At 47.5% G+C, this 18,828-nt stretch overlaps 3 protein-coding genes across 11 annotated transcripts in view; 2 read left to right on the forward strand and 1 right to left on the reverse strand.

Annotated features, from left to right (window-relative positions):
* The window catches only part of phc2b (polyhomeotic homolog 2b (Drosophila)), a 103,811-nt gene extending 85,600 nt beyond the window's left edge, over window positions 1–18,211 (reverse strand). For all 9 annotated transcript variants that reach the window (XR_009812578.1, XM_061937509.1, XM_061937517.1 and 6 more), the window contains exon 1: window positions 18,076–18,211. The gene's annotated coding sequence lies outside the window, so the exon portion shown is untranslated. The remainder of the gene's footprint in view (window positions 1–18,075) is intronic.
* LOC133583310 (uncharacterized) lies at window positions 7,513–11,659 on the forward strand. The gene is made up of 2 exons (XM_061937472.2): window positions 7,513–11,235; window positions 11,338–11,659. Exons 1-2 carry the CDS (start codon window positions 8,277–8,279, stop codon window positions 11,655–11,657), a joined length of 3,279 nt encoding a protein of 1,092 aa, XP_061793456.1. The 5' UTR covers window positions 7,513–8,276; the 3' UTR covers window positions 11,658–11,659.
* LOC133583321 (uncharacterized) lies at window positions 12,068–15,627 on the forward strand. Its single transcript, XM_061937483.1, has 2 exons — window positions 12,068–15,026; window positions 15,129–15,627. The coding sequence occupies exons 1-2, from the start codon at window positions 12,068–12,070 to the stop codon at window positions 15,446–15,448; spliced, it is 3,279 nt and encodes a 1,092-aa protein (XP_061793467.1). The 3' UTR covers window positions 15,449–15,627.
* Window positions 18,212–18,828: the final 617 nt, after the last annotated feature.

Below are 18,828 nucleotides of genomic sequence, written 5' to 3' on the forward strand. Positions count from 1 at the left end.
GGAAGAGTTTGGGAACAACAGCAACTCAGCCACAAAGTGGTAGGCCACGTAAACTGACAGAGAGGAGTCAGCAGAGGAATTATGGTGCGGGGTTGTTTTTAAGGAAGTTGGACTTGGTTCCTTAGTTCCAGTGAAAGGAACTTTGAATGCTCCAGGATACCAAAAACATTTTTTGAAAAATTCCATGCTCCCGACCTTCTGGGACCAGTTTGGAGCGGGCCCCTTCCTCTTCCAACATGACTGTGCACCAGAGCACAAAGGAAGGTACATAAAGACATGGATGACAGAATCTGGTGTGGATGAACTTGACTGGCCTGCACAGAGACCTGGCCTGAACCTGGTAGAACACCTTTGGGATGAATTAGAACGGAGACTGAGAACCAGGCCTTCTCCACCAACATCAGTGTGTGACCTCACCAATGCGCTTTTGGAAGAATGGTGGAAAATTCCTATAAACACACTCGGCAACCTTGTGGACAGCCTTCCCAGAAGAGTTGAAGCCGTAATAGCTGCAAAAGGTGGAGCCACATCATATTGAACCCTATGGGTTAGGAATGGGACGGCACTTCAAGTTCATATGTGAGTCAAGGCATGTGGCCCAATACTTTTGGCAATATGAAAATTTCTGTGTAAATAACACATTTCACAACGTATATATACGTGGCTTATAGTCCGGTGCGGCTAATATATGGAAACGTATTTGTTTTCTTCTAAAAATGTAGTAGGTGCGGCTTATATACTGGTGCGCTCTGTAGTCTGGATCTATATCAATCAAAAATAATGGTGAATATTATTTTTTCCATTATCGTTCAGCCCTACGGTCAAGTCCAATCCCAGCAGGCGGGACATGTTCTTTGTTAAGGAGTGCATTGTGTACGACTTAACGATTCTGTGTGATCCCGACGCCGAGTGAGCTGCCCTACAATAATTGAGACATGACTTTGTGATGGACCTTTCATTACACAGTTGAGTGGACCAGCACAAAGACCCTCTGGCTCGCTTCCAGGAGCCAATCCGGCCTAAGTCAGCCAATAGCGATGCAAAACACTCGACTGCTCAGCTTTTAAAATGCCACAAGCCTCTGGCCTGCAGTGCGGTGTATACTGTACCTCCCAAAGTGGCAGCCTCAGACAGCAGGAGCCTGACAAATGCTTCTGATCTATAAATACCAAAGTGAAATAGTTCTGGCAAAGCTCGCAAAGGAGGTGCACGGGAAGAGAGTCTCTGATGGATCAGTCTCACACCACCGGAAGAAATAAACCAGGTCAAGTACGAAGACAAGGAGGAGCAACTAAGTCGAAAACCGGCTTCACTGTTTTGGACTGAAATAGCCAACAGTTGTGTTGGTAGTTAGTAACCAAACTACTGTATTTTCTGGACCATAGGGCACACCGGATTATAAGGCGCACTGCCGATGAGCGGGTTTATTCAGGTTTATTTTCATACAAAAGGCGCACCGGGGTATAGGGCGCATTAAAGTAGTCATGTTATTGATTTTTTTCTGAACGTAGAACACTTCCTTGGGGTGGTATAGCTCGGTTGGTAGAGTGGCCGTGCCAGCAACTGAGGGTTCCAGGTTCGATCCCCGCTTCCACCATCCTAGTCACTGCCGTTGTGTCCTTGGGCAAGACACTTTACCCACCTGCTCCCAGTGCCACCCACACTTGTGTGGTGTTTGGGTCTGTGGGACCCGTTTTTATTTTTTATTAAAAGAAAAATGATTCAATTAATTAATTTTTCAGACTCACTGACTTTGGCTCATTTTCTGTGAAGAACATATATCAGAATACATATTTAATGACCACACACCATACACCCCTTGATGTTCTGTGTACCACACGCATTTCGTCATTTCTCACAAAATCGTCAGAAAAAGTAAGGCGTTTTCTGACGGAGAGTTTATTAAGGAGTGCTTATTGGACTCTGTTGCGCTGATATGCCCGTAGAGGAGGGGCGCATTTGAGAACGTGTCACTCTCCCGACGCACAGGCGGGTTGAGACCATCGCTGGAAACTTGGAGCTTCAGCTGAAGAGCAGAACGGCCGACTTTGACTGTTTTTCGCTGGCTTTGGATGAGAGCTGCGATGTACGTGACACCGCCCAGCTGCTCATCTTCTTACTTGGGATAACTGCAGACTTTCAAATCACGGAGGAGCTGGCAGCCATGCAGTCAATTAAAGAGACAACCACAGGTAATGACTTGTTCACAGAGGTAAATGCGTGTTTGGACATGTTAGGTTAGGACTGAAATGGGACAAGCTGGCAGGTGTGACAACAGTCGGTTGTCCAAATCTGACGGGGAAAAATGTTGGACTTTTTAAGAGGATGCAGGATAAAGTGACAGAAATTGACATTTTTGCATTGCATTATACATCAGGAAGTGTTGTGTAAGACCGTGTTAAAAATAAAATCTGCTTTTGTATAAAGTTAAGTTAGGTTAAATGAAATTATTATTATTATTATTCATCTTAAGGTATATCAAAAATAATTTGAGCAAAATTTTATTGAAATATTGTCTGTGTGGGACTCCAGCAGTGCTCGGGTTGCTCATGCGGCCCCCGGTAAAAATTAATTGCCCACTCCTGCTTTAAAGCATAACCAAGCATGCATAACTATAGCTCTTGTCTTAAAGTAGGTGTACTATCACCACCTGTCACATCACGCCATGACTTATTTTTTTTCCTGTGTTGTGTTTTAGTTCTTGTCTTGCGCTCCTATTTTGGTGGCTTTTTCTCTTTTTTTGGTATTTTCCTGTAGCAGTTTCATGTCTTCCTTTGAGCGATTTATCCCACATCTACTTTGTTTTAGCAATCAAGAATATTTCAGTTGTTTTTATCCTTCTTTGATTGTCATGTCATGTTCGGATGTACATTGTGGACACTGTCTTTGCTCCACAGTAAGTCTTTGCTGTCGTCCAGCATTCTGATTTTATTAACTTTGTAGCCAGTTCAGTTTTAGTTTTGTTCTGCATAGCCTTCCCGAAGCTTCAATGCCATTTCTTAGGGGCACTCACCTTTTGTTTATTTTTGGTTTAAGCATTAGACACCTTTTTACCTGCACGCTGCCTCCCGCTGTTCCCGACATCTACAAAGCAATTAGCTACCTGGTCAAAATGTTGCTTAGATGATGTTTTACACATCATCTTCAAGTAGCTTTCTGACAGTCTCTTCAGGATGTGCCGTTTTGTGGGCGGTCTTATTTACGTGGTGCTCACCTTCGACAGCATCTTCTCCGCATCATCTTTGTTGTAGCGGTGTAGCGTGCTAGGACGGGAGTGGAAGAAGTGTCAAAAGATGGAGCTAACTGTTTTAATGACATTCAGACTTTACTTCAATCAATAACAGAGCAGCATCTCCTCATCCGTGGCTCACTAGTGCAACAACAAGGCGTGTCCCGTGAAAAAACGTCCGACCGGAACTCTCTAATAAGTAAAGTTCCTTGGGTAAATAATGTAAACTGACTACACCAGTATGTTTTAGTTCTTTCATGGCGAGTTTACTGACAGATATAAGTAAGAACTTTACACTACTTCATATTAGAAATGGCAACATCGGAGTCTGAATGTCACATAACAAGAAAATAGAGAAAAATAAGAAGATAATCGACTACGGTGTCGGCACTGACTACAAAGGTGGACGCGCGCACATTTTCAGGACTTATGCAGATCCAAAATACACATCAGCAGGTACCAGAAGGGAAGAAAAGTTGCTTTAGCAGAATATTGCGAAACAAAACGTCAGATAATATGTCTTACCTTATACACACACCATAATATTACTTGTATGTTGAAGCACAGTACAATCCATCAAGCGGTGTGGCTTCATACCTACTAAAACATTTTTGATAGATTTTTGAGCACCGTGTGTAATGTTCTATATTTTCAATGGAACATATGAAACGTTGTCTTTGTTTACTTGAGTCATATTGCAGTCTACACGTATCTCTTATGTGTGACTGCCATCATATTGCAAGGCCACCTGCTCAGTGGTCTTGTGGTTAGAGTGTCCGCCCCGAAACCGGTAGGTTGTGAGTTCAAACCCCGGCCGAGTCATACCAAAGACTATATAAATGGGACCCTGCTTGGCACTCAGCATCAAGGGTTGGAATTGGGGGTTAAATCACCAAAAATTATTCCCGGGCGCGGCCAACGCTGCTGCCCACTGGGGGGTGAACGAGGGGATGGGTCGAATTCAGAGAACAAATTTCACCACATCTAGTGTGTGTGTGACTATCATTGGTACTTTAACTTTAACTTTTACATGTATCCCCTATGTGTGACTGCCATCTACTGGTCACACTTATCATTTCACCATGTACTAAATTAAATATATTTAAAGTCGGTAAGCACAACCAGAATTATTCCGTACATTAGGCGCACCGGGTTATAAGGCACACTGTCAAGTTTTGAGAAAATGAAAGAGTTTTAAGCGGGGCTTATAGTCTGGAAAATACGGTACAGTTGCTGGTAAAGTACCAGTAGAGTGGAAAAACAAGTTGCCTCTACATTGAAACTATTATGGTATTGTATAGCACTTGTCTACCCTTAATGCAGTGTTTTTCAACCTTTTTTTGAGCCAAGGCACATTTTTTTCGTTTGAAAAATCCGGAGGAACACCACAAGCAGAAAATATGAAAAAAATATGAAACTCAGCAGCCGACCAACCAACCATGCATCGCTATAGCTCTTGTCTCAAAGTACTGTCACCACCTGTCACATCAAGTCGTGATTTATTTGGAGTTTTTTGGGGTCTTCATGTGTGTAGTGTTTTAGTTCTTGTCTCGCGCTCCTATTTTAGTGGCTTTTCCTGTTTTGTTGGTATTTTCCTGTAGCAGTTTAATGTCTTCCATGTACTACACGCTGTAAGTCTTTGCTGTCGTCCAGCATTCTGTTTGTCTTTACTTTGTGGCCAGTTCCGTTTTACCTTCGTTTTGCAAAGCTATCCCTAAGCTTCAATGCCTTTTGTTTATTTTTGGTTTAAGCGTTAGATACCGTTTTACCCGCACTCTGCCTCCCGCTGTCATCTGCATATTTTATTTAATTATTAATTGAATTCATTTAATTAATTAGCTACCTGCTGTCACCTACTGCTGCCACCTACCTGCTGCCACCTACTGATATGGAAGAGTAAAACATGGTTACTCTGCCGAGCTCTCGACAGCACAGACACTAAACGGCATATTATTTGCAGATTATAATTACTGGTTTGCAAAAAATATTTTTAACCCAATTAGTGTGAAATTACATAATCTCCCACGGCTGATTTATGACACCAAAAGACTTCCAAAGTTTGCAGATAAACAGATATGATCAAAATAGTATCAATCTGACGGAGATTCCCCAGCCTTTTTGAGAGATAATGAAGAAGTGTTGTGATCACGTGACGTAGAGGAGGAACCACAGATCCCTTCCCCATCAACAACAATGCGAATCAAGCATTCTCTTTGATATTTGGGCTTATTGGACCCTAATTAGAATAAAAACTAAGAATCATCTTTTGATATGATGTACTTAGTCCATAAGTACACAAACGTGTACTTCATGTTTAGTGACATGCTAATTCTTATTTTTACCCTTTTTTTTCTCCAAATTCCATTGTATGTTATACTCTTCTGACACCACCAGATGGCAGTATAAGTGTCCACATAAGCGGCCATAAGACCCCAATTCAGTAGTGTACACAATTTTGAATATAAGAGCTAAAAGGTGCTGTCCACGCATGTGGACACTAAGCCTTTAGAGGTTTTAAAGTACCACTGATAGTCACACACACACTGGGTGTGGTGAAATTACCCTCTGCATTTAACCCATACCCTTGCTCCACCCCCTGGGAGGTGAGGGGAGCGGTGAGCAGCAGCGGTGGCCGCGCTCTGGAATCATTTTGGTGATTTAACCCCCAATTCCAACCCATAAACATATAAACTAACCATAATAAACCATAATAAAACAAACAGTGTATTATTTCCACTCTCGCTGGGATGCAGACCGACGGGACGCTCACATAATTCTGTTTAGCATAGACTAGAATAGAATAGAGTTTTATTTTTCATTATTACAGTGAACAGGTTCAAAGAACAACGAAATTGGAGCAGATCCCCTAAGGTGCATACACAATAATTTAGTAATATAAATAGTAAAAAAAAGATAAAAAAGAAGATATGTATCTCTATATATGTATATATCCATACATATGCATATACACATACAACATTATTGCACATTATAGATTTAGTTTAGATGAAGAATCAATCACAATCCACACGAAGAGTTAAAAAAAAAAGTTCCTGCAACAAGTATATTTTTGTGTCTATTTCGCCATCTTGGGGGATGTGAAAGTGGACCAGGCTGTCGGTCCATGGCCACATTTGTCTACTAGCAGGTGAGACATGCCTGAATTATAATCCAGAATGTACTTTTAGCAAGTTTGAGACCAAGCAGTGTGTCAACAATAGCAGTGTAAGCTTGCATTAGCTCACTGCTAGGAATGCGGCACTAAAATAGTCCGTCTGCGTCAGCGCTTATAATAACATCGCTCATATTTGGTTAATTTTCAGGTCACGACATGTAAATGGAGTATTGTTGTCACTTTCTGGATGTTTTTAGAGAGTATAATGAGAGGACCCTCCATCTGTCCTTGTGGCTTGTGCAGCCCTTTGAGACACTCGTGATTTAGGGCTATATAAGTAAACATTGATTGATTGATTGATTGATCTGTTGACTTAATTGTTAGATATTTATTTACCATTTAGAATGCATAAAAAAGCCAAGCATATGTGTTCTTGACTTACATAAGGATTGTGAATGATAAACAGCACATCTCTTTACAATGCTTGTGTATTTCCAGTATGACTGACCTAATAATATGGTCAAAGTGCAGAAGCGTTGCTACCGTGATCTCAAACTCCGAAAATAGCCAAAGGTGTACGGCGCGGAATATTCAAAATTTGTGACATTTTGTGACGTTTAGATGGTATTTTCACATACTTTGCAGATTGTAAATACAATTGGAAATGGTTTAATGGATACAATGAAACACAAACATATAAAGTCCAGTGGGTCCATGACCATGACTTCTGTTTTATTTGATCGTCCGTTTTACTGCCGTGTTACAGACACTGTTTGGAAATATTTACAAAACATGTGTGTGTAAATAACTCATTTCACAACATATATATCTGTGGCTTATAGTCCAGTGCGGCTAATATATGGGAACATTATTAAGTGGGTGGGGCTTATTTGTTTGAGTCTGTCCTGTCTAGCCACTCAGACAAATCATATTGTTGATGTAAATAATCATGGAGAACCATGGAGTTATTGAGTCTGTTTAGCTTGTGCAGTTTCTGTTTTGTTTGATCAGCCATTTTACTGCCCTGTTACAGACACCGTTTAGAAACAATTAAGGTATGTTTATAGACATTTACAAAATATTTGTGTAAATAATTAATATCACAACATATATTGACATTATTGACCTGGACAAGCAGCTAGTCTTCCCAACTGAGGTAATGCAGACAACGCTAAGACCAGACGTTGTGATGTGGTCCTCAGCTGCTAAGAAAGTCCTCATCATTGAACTAACCGTGCCATGGGAGGAGGGAATACCAGTAGCACATGAGTTCAAACGGTCAAAGTACAGCGACCTGGCAGAGGACTGCAAGGGGGGAGGCTGGTCTGCGTCCATTCACCCCGTGGAGATCGGATGCAGGGGCTTCGTAGGAGGTTCTGCGACCCGGCTCCTGCGTGCGGCGGGAATGACCGGTTCCAACCTGAGGAGGGCCATCAAGGAGTTGGCAGAGGAGGCAGAAAAGGCAAGTTTCTGGATGTGGCTAAGAAGGAGGGACAACACTTGGGGCTCAACACCCCATTGAGGTCAGTTGCAGGGAGTGGCGCGGGGAGACGTCCCCGCTTAGCCACTGCCCCCCCACCGCGAGGTGTCCTGGCTTGGGGGCGAAACATCAGTGAACGGTGGCACCAGCTGACGACCCTGCAGCTGACCTCCAAGTGCACTGGAGGAGGTGCGACAGGCAGAGATGCCAAGCAGTTAGGTCTGTACTTATTAATTGACACTTCTGGGGAACCAGCGACTACTGTGAAAGAGCAGTTGGCAGCCAGGAAAGTCTGGTGGGCAACCGGGAAAGACCGGTGGACGACGGGAGAGACCGTACCAGGAGTGGGCGGTTAGTCACCTTACCCACTTGCTTCCTCATGAGGAAGCACCTACAAACTGACTACGAAAAGGCATAAGGAAAAACAACCCGAAGGCCCTCCGAGAGGCGGGATGGAAGATGGGCCTATTCTGACGGATCAAACGGTGACAAACAGAACGGAAAACGACAATGAGAAGGTTCTCCGGAAGTGTAAATGCGGGTGGCAGAAGGTGACTTCTTTTAAAGGACTGCGTATTCATCAAGGGAGAATGAAGTGTGGGAGTACTCCTGACCAGCATAACCGCTCTGCTTCGGCAGGTCAGACGGAAGAGACCCAATGCCAGGTGACAAACCACAGTGCAGAGGGTCCCAGCAATGCTGAGGGGGAAACGTCAGTGGAAGCAGGAGGGGGGATGAATGCAGCGCCCGAGAGCGAAGCTCATGCGGTCCCCCAGAGAGTTGCACAGTCAGAGAGCCAACGCAAACATCCAGAAAGGCGCAAGAAGATCAAGTGGCCAAAGGCCAAAAGCCAAGCAGAATGGCGCAAGCTTGACGATCACCTGAGAGCGGTACTGGAGCATTCCCTGCGAGGGACTGTTGAGCGTAAACTAACCTCGCTGAGTAACATCATTTATGAGGAGTGCAGAGAGAGGTTCGGAGAGAGCGCGACTAAGCGAGCCACAGCCCAGAGGCACAAAGGACGGAGGGAGAGGGACATCAAGGGGCTTATAACCAACAGGCGCCAGTTGCGTAAGAGGTGGAGGAAAGCAGCCGCGGAGGAAAAAGAAGGTCTCAAAGTGCTATGGGATGATCTCAAGCAGCGTCTGGCCAAGCTGCGTCGGGCAGAGAGACTCAGAAGGCGCCGGAAACGAAAGGAGAAGGAAAGAAAAGACTTCTTCAAGGATCCTTTCCGGTTTGCCCGTCAGCTCCTGGACGAAAAGCGAAGTGGAAAGCTGTCCATTGCGAAAGAGGATCTGGAACAACACATCAAGGACCAGTATATGGATTCAGCCAAAGATACACCACTTGGCTCACCAGGCCATGTGCCACGTCCAGAACCCCCAGAGACCCCTTTCGACACTTCCCCACCTAGGCTGAGCGAGATTAAAGAAGTCCTTAAAAAAGCCAGATCAGCCTCTGCACCAGGACCAAACGGGCTTCCTTACAAGGTGTATAAAAACTGTCCGCAAGTGACCACTATCTTGTGGAAGCTCATGAGAGTTGTGTGGAAGAAGCATTCCATTCCAGCGGAGTGGCAAGAGGCAGTTGGAATATTTATCCCCAAGGAGCAAAATTCCATCAACATCAGCCAGTTCAGGACAATTGCTTTACTGAACGTGGAGGGAAAAGTATTTTTCTCTGTCCTGGCAAAAAGGCTATCCAGCTTCCTCAACAACAACGGCTACATCGATACAAGCTGTCAAAAAGCCGGACTGCCAGGCTTTCCGGGGTGCATAGAGCATGCATCCGTGATCTGGGATCAGATACAGCGTGCCAAAAGAGAGAGGAGCAACCTCCACGTGGTATGGCTCGACCTGGCAAATGCGTATGGCTCAGTACCACACAAGCTGGTTGAGTTTGCCCTAAATTTCTTCCACGTTCCTGTGTGTGTCAGTAACATCATAGCCAAGTATTTCAACAACCTACACATGTGCTTCTCAGTAGATGACTACATGACAGGATGGCAGCGGTTGGAAGTGGGAATTGCCATGGGCTGCTCCATATCACCAATCCTCTTTGTGGCTGCATTTGAAGTATTACTCATTGGAGCAAGGCAAATGGTCAGAGGCCTAAAAACACCGTCAGGAGGAAGACTCCCCGCTCTGAGAGGTTTCATGGATGATGTGACAAGCATCCTACAGACCGCCCCATGCACAGCACGACTCCTCAAGCGTTTCGACGAACTGATCGTCTGGGCGAGGATGAAGATAAAGCCCGCTAAGTCCAGGAGCCTGTCAATCAGGAAGGGTGTGAGAGATGACAGGACAGTCTTCACAGCAGGAGGTGAGAAGATTCCACTCCTGGCAGAGCAGCCCATCCGAAGCCTCGGGAGGGAGTATACAGCAGAGCTCTCGGACAGGCAGATGGGTAGGGTGGTCCAGAAACAACTAAAAGAGGGGCTCGTAAGGATCGACGGCAGCCAACTTCCTGGGAAGCTGAAGGTTTGGTGTTACCACTTCACACTTTTCCACCGAGTAATGTGGCCGCTGAAAGTAGCCGAAATTCCATCTTCTCAGGCCAGTAAGATGGACAGCATCGCCAACGGTTATATCAGGAAGTGGCTGGGCCTCCCCCGCTGTTTCTCGGACACAGGTCTTTTTGGCAAGAACATTCTGCAACTTCCTCTGAAGTCAATCAATCTGGGTTACAGGCAGGAGAAGACCCGCCTTGTACTGGAGTTGAGGGAATCAAGAGACGAAGCTGTGAAGAGTGCAGCGGTGATTGTCCGCACTGGACGAAAGTGGAAGGCCCAGGTGGAAGTGGACCAAGCTGTCTCGAGGCTGAAATACAAGGAGATTCTGGGAAGAGTCCAAGACAGCCGGGCAGGACTGGGATGGGGGCAACCAGTCCAGTTCTGGTCCAAAGCCACGAGACAGCAGAGGAAGGCCATGGTGGTGGAAGAGGTCACACAAGTGGCGCAAGACCAGTATTGGATCAAGGCCGTATCCCAGGGAAAACAGGGGGCATGGACTCGCTGGGAGGACACCATTCAAAGAGTCATAACCTGGGCCGACATCTGGCGAACTCCTCAATCTCGGCTCAGCTTCCTCGTGAGGGCAGCGTATGACACCCTGCCATGCCCTCGAAACCTCGCCCAGTGGTTCGGAAGCGAGGGTAAGTGCTCCCTGTGCAGCAAAGACAATGCAGGACTTAAACACATCCTTTCAGGTTGCAACGTCGCGCTAACGCAGGGGCGCTTCCGGTGGCGACACAATCAGGTGCTGAGGAAGTTGGCAGAGCTGTTGGAGAGATGCAGAGTCGGGGCAAACAACGCCACAGATCCCCATCGGCCAAACATCACTTTCATCAAACCAGGAGAGGTAGGACAGAAGACAGAGGCGGGAAGATCATCACTTCTGCTTACCCCTGGTAAGGGCTGGGAGATGCGCGTTGACCTGGACAAGCAGCTAGTCTTCCCAACTGAGGTAATGCAGACAACGCTAAGACCAGACGTTGTGATGTGGTCCTCAGCTGCTAAGAAAGTCCTCATCATTGAACTAACCGTGCCATGGGAGGAGGGAATACCAGTAGCACATGAGTTCAAACGGTCAAAGTACAGCGACCTGGCAGAGGACTGCAAGGGGGGAGGCTGGTCTGCGTCCATTCACCCCGTGGAGATCGGATGCAGGGGCTTCGTAGGAGGTTCTGCGACCCGGCTCCTGCGTGCGGCGGGAATGACCGGTTCCAACCTGAGGAGGGCCATCAAGGAGTTGGCAGAGGAGGCAGAAAAGGCAAGTTTCTGGATGTGGCTAAGAAGGAGGGACAACACTTGGGGCTCAACACCCCATTGAGGTCAGTTGCAGGGAGTGGCGCGGGGAGACGTCCCCGCTTAGCCACTGCCCCCCCACCGCGAGGTGTCCTGGCTTGGGGGCGAAACATCAGTGAACGGTGGCACCAGCTGACGACCCTGCAGCTGACCTCCAAGTGCACTGGAGGAGGTGCGACAGGCAGAGATGCCAAGCAGTTAGGTCTGTACTTATTAATTGACACTTCTGGGGAACCAGCGACTACTGTGAAAGAGCAGTTGGCAGCCAGGAAAGTCTGGTGGGCAACCGGGAAAGACCGGTGGACGACGGGAGAGACCGTACCAGGAGTGGGCGGTTAGTCACCTTACCCACTTGCTTCCTCATGAGGAAGCACCTACAAACTGACTACGAAAAGGCATAAGGAAAAACAACCCGAAGGCCCTCCGAGAGGCGGGATGGAAGATGGGCCTATTCTGACGGATCAAACGGTGACAAACAGAACGGAAAACGACAATGAGAAGGTTCTCCGGAAGTGTAAATGCGGGTGGCAGAAGGTGACTTCTTTTAAAGGACTGCGTATTCATCAAGGGAGAATGAAGTGTGGGAGTACTCCTGACCAGCATAACCGCTCTGCTTCGGCAGGTCAGACGGAAGAGACCCAATGCCAGGTGACAAACCACAGTGCAGAGGGTCCCAGCAATGCTGAGGGGGAAACGTCAGTGGAAGCAGGAGGGGGGATGAATGCAGCGCCCGAGAGCGAAGCTCATGCGGTCCCCCAGAGAGTTGCACAGTCAGAGAGCCAACGCAAACATCCAGAAAGGCGCAAGAAGATCAAGTGGCCAAAGGCCAAAAGCCAAGCAGAATGGCGCAAGCTTGACGATCACCTGAGAGCGGTACTGGAGCATTCCCTGCGAGGGACTGTTGAGCGTAAACTAACCTCGCTGAGTAACATCATTTATGAGGAGTGCAGAGAGAGGTTCGGAGAGAGCGCGACTAAGCGAGCCACAGCCCAGAGGCACAAAGGACGGAGGGAGAGGGACATCAAGGGGCTTATAACCAACAGGCGCCAGTTGCGTAAGAGGTGGAGGAAAGCAGCCGCGGAGGAAAAAGAAGGTCTCAAAGTGCTATGGGATGATCTCAAGCAGCGTCTGGCCAAGCTGCGTCGGGCAGAGAGACTCAGAAGGCGCCGGAAACGAAAGGAGAAGGAAAGAAAAGACTTCTTCAAGGATCCTTTCCGGTTTGCCCGTCAGCTCCTGGACGAAAAGCGAAGTGGAAAGCTGTCCATTGCGAAAGAGGATCTGGAACAACACATCAAGGACCAGTATATGGATTCAGCCAAAGATACACCACTTGGCTCACCAGGCCATGTGCCACGTCCAGAACCCCCAGAGACCCCTTTCGACACTTCCCCACCTAGGCTGAGCGAGATTAAAGAAGTCCTTAAAAAAGCCAGATCAGCCTCTGCACCAGGACCAAACGGGCTTCCTTACAAGGTGTATAAAAACTGTCCGCAAGTGACCACTATCTTGTGGAAGCTCATGAGAGTTGTGTGGAAGAAGCATTCCATTCCAGCGGAGTGGCAAGAGGCAGTTGGAATATTTATCCCCAAGGAGCAAAATTCCATCAACATCAGCCAGTTCAGGACAATTGCTTTACTGAACGTGGAGGGAAAAGTATTTTTCTCTGTCCTGGCAAAAAGGCTATCCAGCTTCCTCAACAACAACGGCTACATCGATACAAGCTGTCAAAAAGCCGGACTGCCAGGCTTTCCGGGGTGCATAGAGCATGCATCCGTGATCTGGGATCAGATACAGCGTGCCAAAAGAGAGAGGAGCAACCTCCACGTGGTATGGCTCGACCTGGCAAATGCGTATGGCTCAGTACCACACAAGCTGGTTGAGTTTGCCCTAAATTTCTTCCACGTTCCTGTGTGTGTCAGTAACATCATAGCCAAGTATTTCAACAACCTACACATGTGCTTCTCAGTAGATGACTACATGACAGGATGGCAGCGGTTGGAAGTGGGAATTGCCATGGGCTGCTCCATATCACCAATCCTCTTTGTGGCTGCATTTGAAGTATTACTCATTGGAGCAAGGCAAATGGTCAGAGGCCTAAAAACACCGTCAGGAGGAAGACTCCCCGCTCTGAGAGGTTTCATGGATGATGTGACAAGCATCCTACAGACCGCCCCATGCACAGCACGACTCCTCAAGCGTTTCGACGAACTGATCGTCTGGGCGAGGATGAAGATAAAGCCCGCTAAGTCCAGGAGCCTGTCAATCAGGAAGGGTGTGAGAGATGACAGGACAGTCTTCACAGCAGGAGGTGAGAAGATTCCACTCCTGGCAGAGCAGCCCATCCGAAGCCTCGGGAGGGAGTATACAGCAGAGCTCTCGGACAGGCAGATGGGTAGGGTGGTCCAGAAACAACTAAAAGAGGGGCTCGTAAGGATCGACGGCAGCCAACTTCCTGGGAAGCTGAAGGTTTGGTGTTACCACTTCACACTTTTCCACCGAGTAATGTGGCCGCTGAAAGTAGCCGAAATTCCATCTTCTCAGGCCAGTAAGATGGACAGCATCGCCAACGGTTATATCAGGAAGTGGCTGGGCCTCCCCCGCTGTTTCTCGGACACAGGTCTTTTTGGCAAGAACATTCTGCAACTTCCTCTGAAGTCAATCAATCTGGGTTACAGGCAGGAGAAGACCCGCCTTGTACTGGAGTTGAGGGAATCAAGAGACGAAGCTGTGAAGAGTGCAGCGGTGATTGTCCGCACTGGACGAAAGTGGAAGGCCCAGGTGGAAGTGGACCAAGCTGTCTCGAGGCTGAAATACAAGGAGATTCTGGGAAGAGTCCAAGACAGCCGGGCAGGACTGGGATGGGGGCAACCAGTCCAGTTCTGGTCCAAAGCCACGAGACAGCAGAGGAAGGCCATGGTGGTGGAAGAGGTCACACAAGTGGCGCAAGACCAGTATTGGATCAAGGCCGTATCCCAGGGAAAACAGGGGGCATGGACTCGCTGGGAGGACACCATTCAAAGAGTCATAACCTGGGCCGACATCTGGCGAACTCCTCAATCTCGGCTCAGCTTCCTCGTGAGGGCAGCGTATGACACCCTGCCATGCCCTCGAAACCTCGCCCAGTGGTTCGGAAGCGAGGGTAAGTGCTCCCTGTGCAGCAAAGACAATGCAGGACTTAAACACATCCTTTCAGGTTGCAACGTCGCGCTAACGCAGGGGCGCTTCCGGTGGCGACACAATCAGGTGCTGAGGAAGTTGGCAGAGCTGTTGGAGAGATGCAGAGTCGGGGCAAACAACGCCACAGATCCCCATCGGCCAAACATCACTTTCATCAAACCAGGAGAGGTAGGACAGAAGACAGAGGCGGGAAGATCATCACTTCTGCTTACCCCTGGTAAGGGCTGGGAGATGCGCGTTGACCTGGACAAGCAGCTAGTCTTCCCAACTGAGGTAATGCAGACAACGCTAAGACCAGACGTTGTGATGTGGTCCTCAGCTGCTAAGAAAGTCCTCATCATTGAACTAACCGTGCCATGGGAGGAGGGAATACCAGTAGCACATGAGTTCAAACGGTCAAAGTACAGCGACCTGGCAGAGGACTGCAAGGGGGGAGGCTGGTCTGCGTCCATTCACCCCGTGGAGATCGGATGCAGGGGCTTCGTAGGAGGTTCTGCGACCCGGCTCCTGCGTGCGGCGGGAATGACCGGTTCCAACCTGAGGAGGGCCATCAAGGAGTTGGCAGAGGAGGCAGAAAAGGCAAGTTTCTGGATGTGGCTAAGAAGGAGGGACAACACTTGGGGCTCAACACCCCATTGAGGTCAGTTGCAGGGAGTGGCGCGGGGAGACGTCCCCGCTTAGCCACTGCCCCCCCACCGCGAGGTGTCCTGGCTTGGGGGCGAAACATCAGTGAACGGTGGCACCAGCTGACGACCCTGCAGCTGACCTCCAAGTGCACTGGAGGAGGTGCGACAGGCAGAGATGCCAAGCAGTTAGGTCTGTACTTATTAATTATCTGTGGCTTATAGTCCGGCCTGCACAGAGTCCTGACCTGAACCCGGTAGAACACCTTTGGGATGAATTAGAACGGAGACTGAGTGTGTGACCTAACCAATGCGCTTTTGGAAGAATGGTGGAAAATTCCTATAAACACACTCGGCAACCTTGTGGACATTGCGCATGTATGTCACATCGCGCATGTATGTCACATCGATGGCACATCAGGTATGCATGTCACATCACACATGTATGTCACATCATGCATGTATATCATATCACGCACGTATGTCACATCACGCACGTATGTCACATCACGCAAGTAGGTCACATCACGCATGTAGGTCACATCGATGGCACATCAGGTATGTATGTCACATCACGCATGTATGTCACATCGTGTATGTATGTCACATCCCGCATGTATGTCACATCATGTATGTCACATCATGTATGTATGTCACATCGCGCATGTATGTCACATCGCGCATGTATGTCACATTACGCATGTATGTCACATCATGTATGCATGTCACATCACGCATGTATGTCACATTGCGCATATATGTGACATCACGCATGAATGTCACATCACGCATGTATGTCACATTGATGTCACATCAGGTATGTATGTCACATCACGCATGTATGTCAGATCACGCATGTATGTCACACCCTGAATGTATGTCACATCACGCATGTATGTCACATCACGCATGTATGTCACACCCCGAATGTATGTCACACCCCGCATGTATGTCACATCACGCATGTATGTCACACCCCGCATGTATGTCACATCACGCATGTATGTCACATCAGGTATGTATGTCACATGTATGTCACATCACATATGTATGTCACATCATGCATGTGTGTAACATCACGCATGTCACATTACATTTGTATGTCATATCACGCATGTATGTCACATTACATTTGTATGTCATATCACGCATGTATTTCACATCATGTATGTATGTCACATCACGCATGTATGTCACATCACGCACGTATGTCACATCACGCATGTATGACACATCGCGCATGTGTGTCACATCACGCATGTATGTCACACCACGCATGTAGGTCACATTGATGTCACATCACGCATGTATGTCACAATGATGTCACATCAGGTATGTATGTCACACCCCGCATGTATGTCACATCACGCATGTATGTCACATCACGCATGTACGTCACATCACGCATGTATGTCACTACCCATCATGCATGTCACATTACGCATGTATGTCACATTGTGTATGTATGTCACATCACGTATGTATGTCACATCACGCATGTATGTCACATCACGCATGTATGTCACATCAAGCATGTATGTCACATCACGTATGTATGTCACATCACGCATGTATGTCACATCACGCATGTATGTCACATCACGCATGTACGTCACATCACGCATGTACAGTATGTCACCTCACGCATGTACGTCACATCACACATGTATGTCACATCACGCATGCATGGCACATCAGGTATGTATGTCACATTGATGTCACATCACGCATGTATGTCACATCACGCATGCATGTCACATCACGCATGTACGTCACCTCACGCATGTACGTCACCTCACGCATGTACGTCACCTCACGCATGTACGTCACCTCACGCATGTATGTCACATCCGCATGCATGTCACATCACGCATGTATGTCACATCACATCATGCATGTATGTCACATCATGTATGTCACATTACGCATGTATGTCACATTACGCATGTATGTCACATCACGCATGTACGTCACATCACGCATGTACGTCACATCACGCATGTACGTCACATCACGCATGTATGTCTGTCACATCCGCATGTATGTCACATCACGCATGTATGTCAGTCACATCACGCATGTATGGCACATCAGGTATGTATGTCACATTGATGTCACATCACGCATGTGTCACATCATGCATGTATGTCACATCACGCATGTACGTCACATCACGCATGTACGTCACATCACGCATGTACGTCACATCACGCATGTACGTCACATCACGCATGTACGTCACATCACGCATGTACGTCACATCACGCATGTATGTCACATCACGCATGTATGTCACATCACATCACATACGTCACGTGACTTAGTCTGTCAAAGTACAGAGTGCATCACACTGTCGTGTCAACAAGCTGGACGGGCTGGTCCATTTTAAAGGAAGTGCTCACGTGCTCGTTTTCATTCCAGGCTAACTCATCATGTTAGCGTGCATTTATCACGCAGTGACGTCATGACTTGCGTGGGTCATGACACACGGGAACACGTGCAAAGGAACCTTTAAGGAGTCCAGAGCACATTAACAACATGTAGCAGGTCACGCATGTTAGCTAGCAAGCCAGCACACAAACAAACAAGCAAGCAAGCAAGCAAGCAAGGAGCCCAAAAGGCAAACTAAGGTCCCCCACGTACCGCCGTCGTGACGCCTCCGTCCGGGTGTCGCGTCCCGACGTCGCCCTGCACGCTTACTCCACTCGTGGACGCTCGGCGGAGTCCTGCAGCTCCGACGTGACGCGCCAGCAATGGCAGACAAACTAGCAACTTTTTTTTTTTTACATTTGCATTCCAAACTGGTAACGTGACACGCAGGTGACCAATGAGAAGCGAGGACGCGGCGCAGGAAGTCCCGCCCCTTATACAGGCCCCGCCCCCTGCCTCCTGTCTGCCCTTGTCTCCTCTTACAGGCCTGTCAAGTCCAGAGCGCCCTTTTCGTCTCCATAGCAACCCCAATTAACCCTTTAAACGCCGCCAAAGCCTCATAAATGCCTCTCAAATGTCACTTATTATGATATGTCTCGTATATTAAATAACTTCAACACTTTACAGTACATTTACTTCTACTAATGAACTAATAATAAGGTTGTGCACCTAAATCTTTACAATTGACTTTATATAGTTTAAACTATTAAAAGGAAACAAATCAATCAATCAATCAATCAATGTTTATTTATATAGCCCTAAATCACAAGTGTCTCAAAGGGCTGCACAAGCCACAACGACATCCTCGGTATAGCCCACATAAGGGCAAGGAAAAACTCACCCCAGTGGGACGTCGATGTGAATGACTATGAGAAACCTTGGAGAGGACCGCATATGTGGGTAACCCCCCCCCTCTAGGGAGACCGAATGCAATGGATATCGAGTGGGTCTAACATAATATTGTGA

The sequence above is a fragment of the Nerophis lumbriciformis genome, linkage group LG03 (assembly GCF_033978685.3).
Source record: "Nerophis lumbriciformis linkage group LG03, RoL_Nlum_v2.1, whole genome shotgun sequence".
NCBI lineage: Eukaryota > Metazoa > Chordata > Actinopteri > Syngnathiformes > Syngnathidae > Nerophis > Nerophis lumbriciformis.

Coding starts and splice junctions, on each gene's coding strand:
- LOC133583321 (XM_061937483.1), top strand. CDS start 12,068: ATGGAAGATGGGCCTATTCTGACGGATCAAACGGTGACAAACAGAACG. Junction 15,027..15,128: donor ATCACTTCTGCTTACCCCTG/GTAAGGGCTGGG, acceptor TGTGGTCCTCAG/CTGCTAAGAAAGTCCTCATC.
- LOC133583310 (XM_061937472.2), top strand. CDS start 8,277: ATGGAAGATGGGCCTATTCTGACGGATCAAACGGTGACAAACAGAACG. Junction 11,236..11,337: donor ATCACTTCTGCTTACCCCTG/GTAAGGGCTGGG, acceptor TGTGGTCCTCAG/CTGCTAAGAAAGTCCTCATC.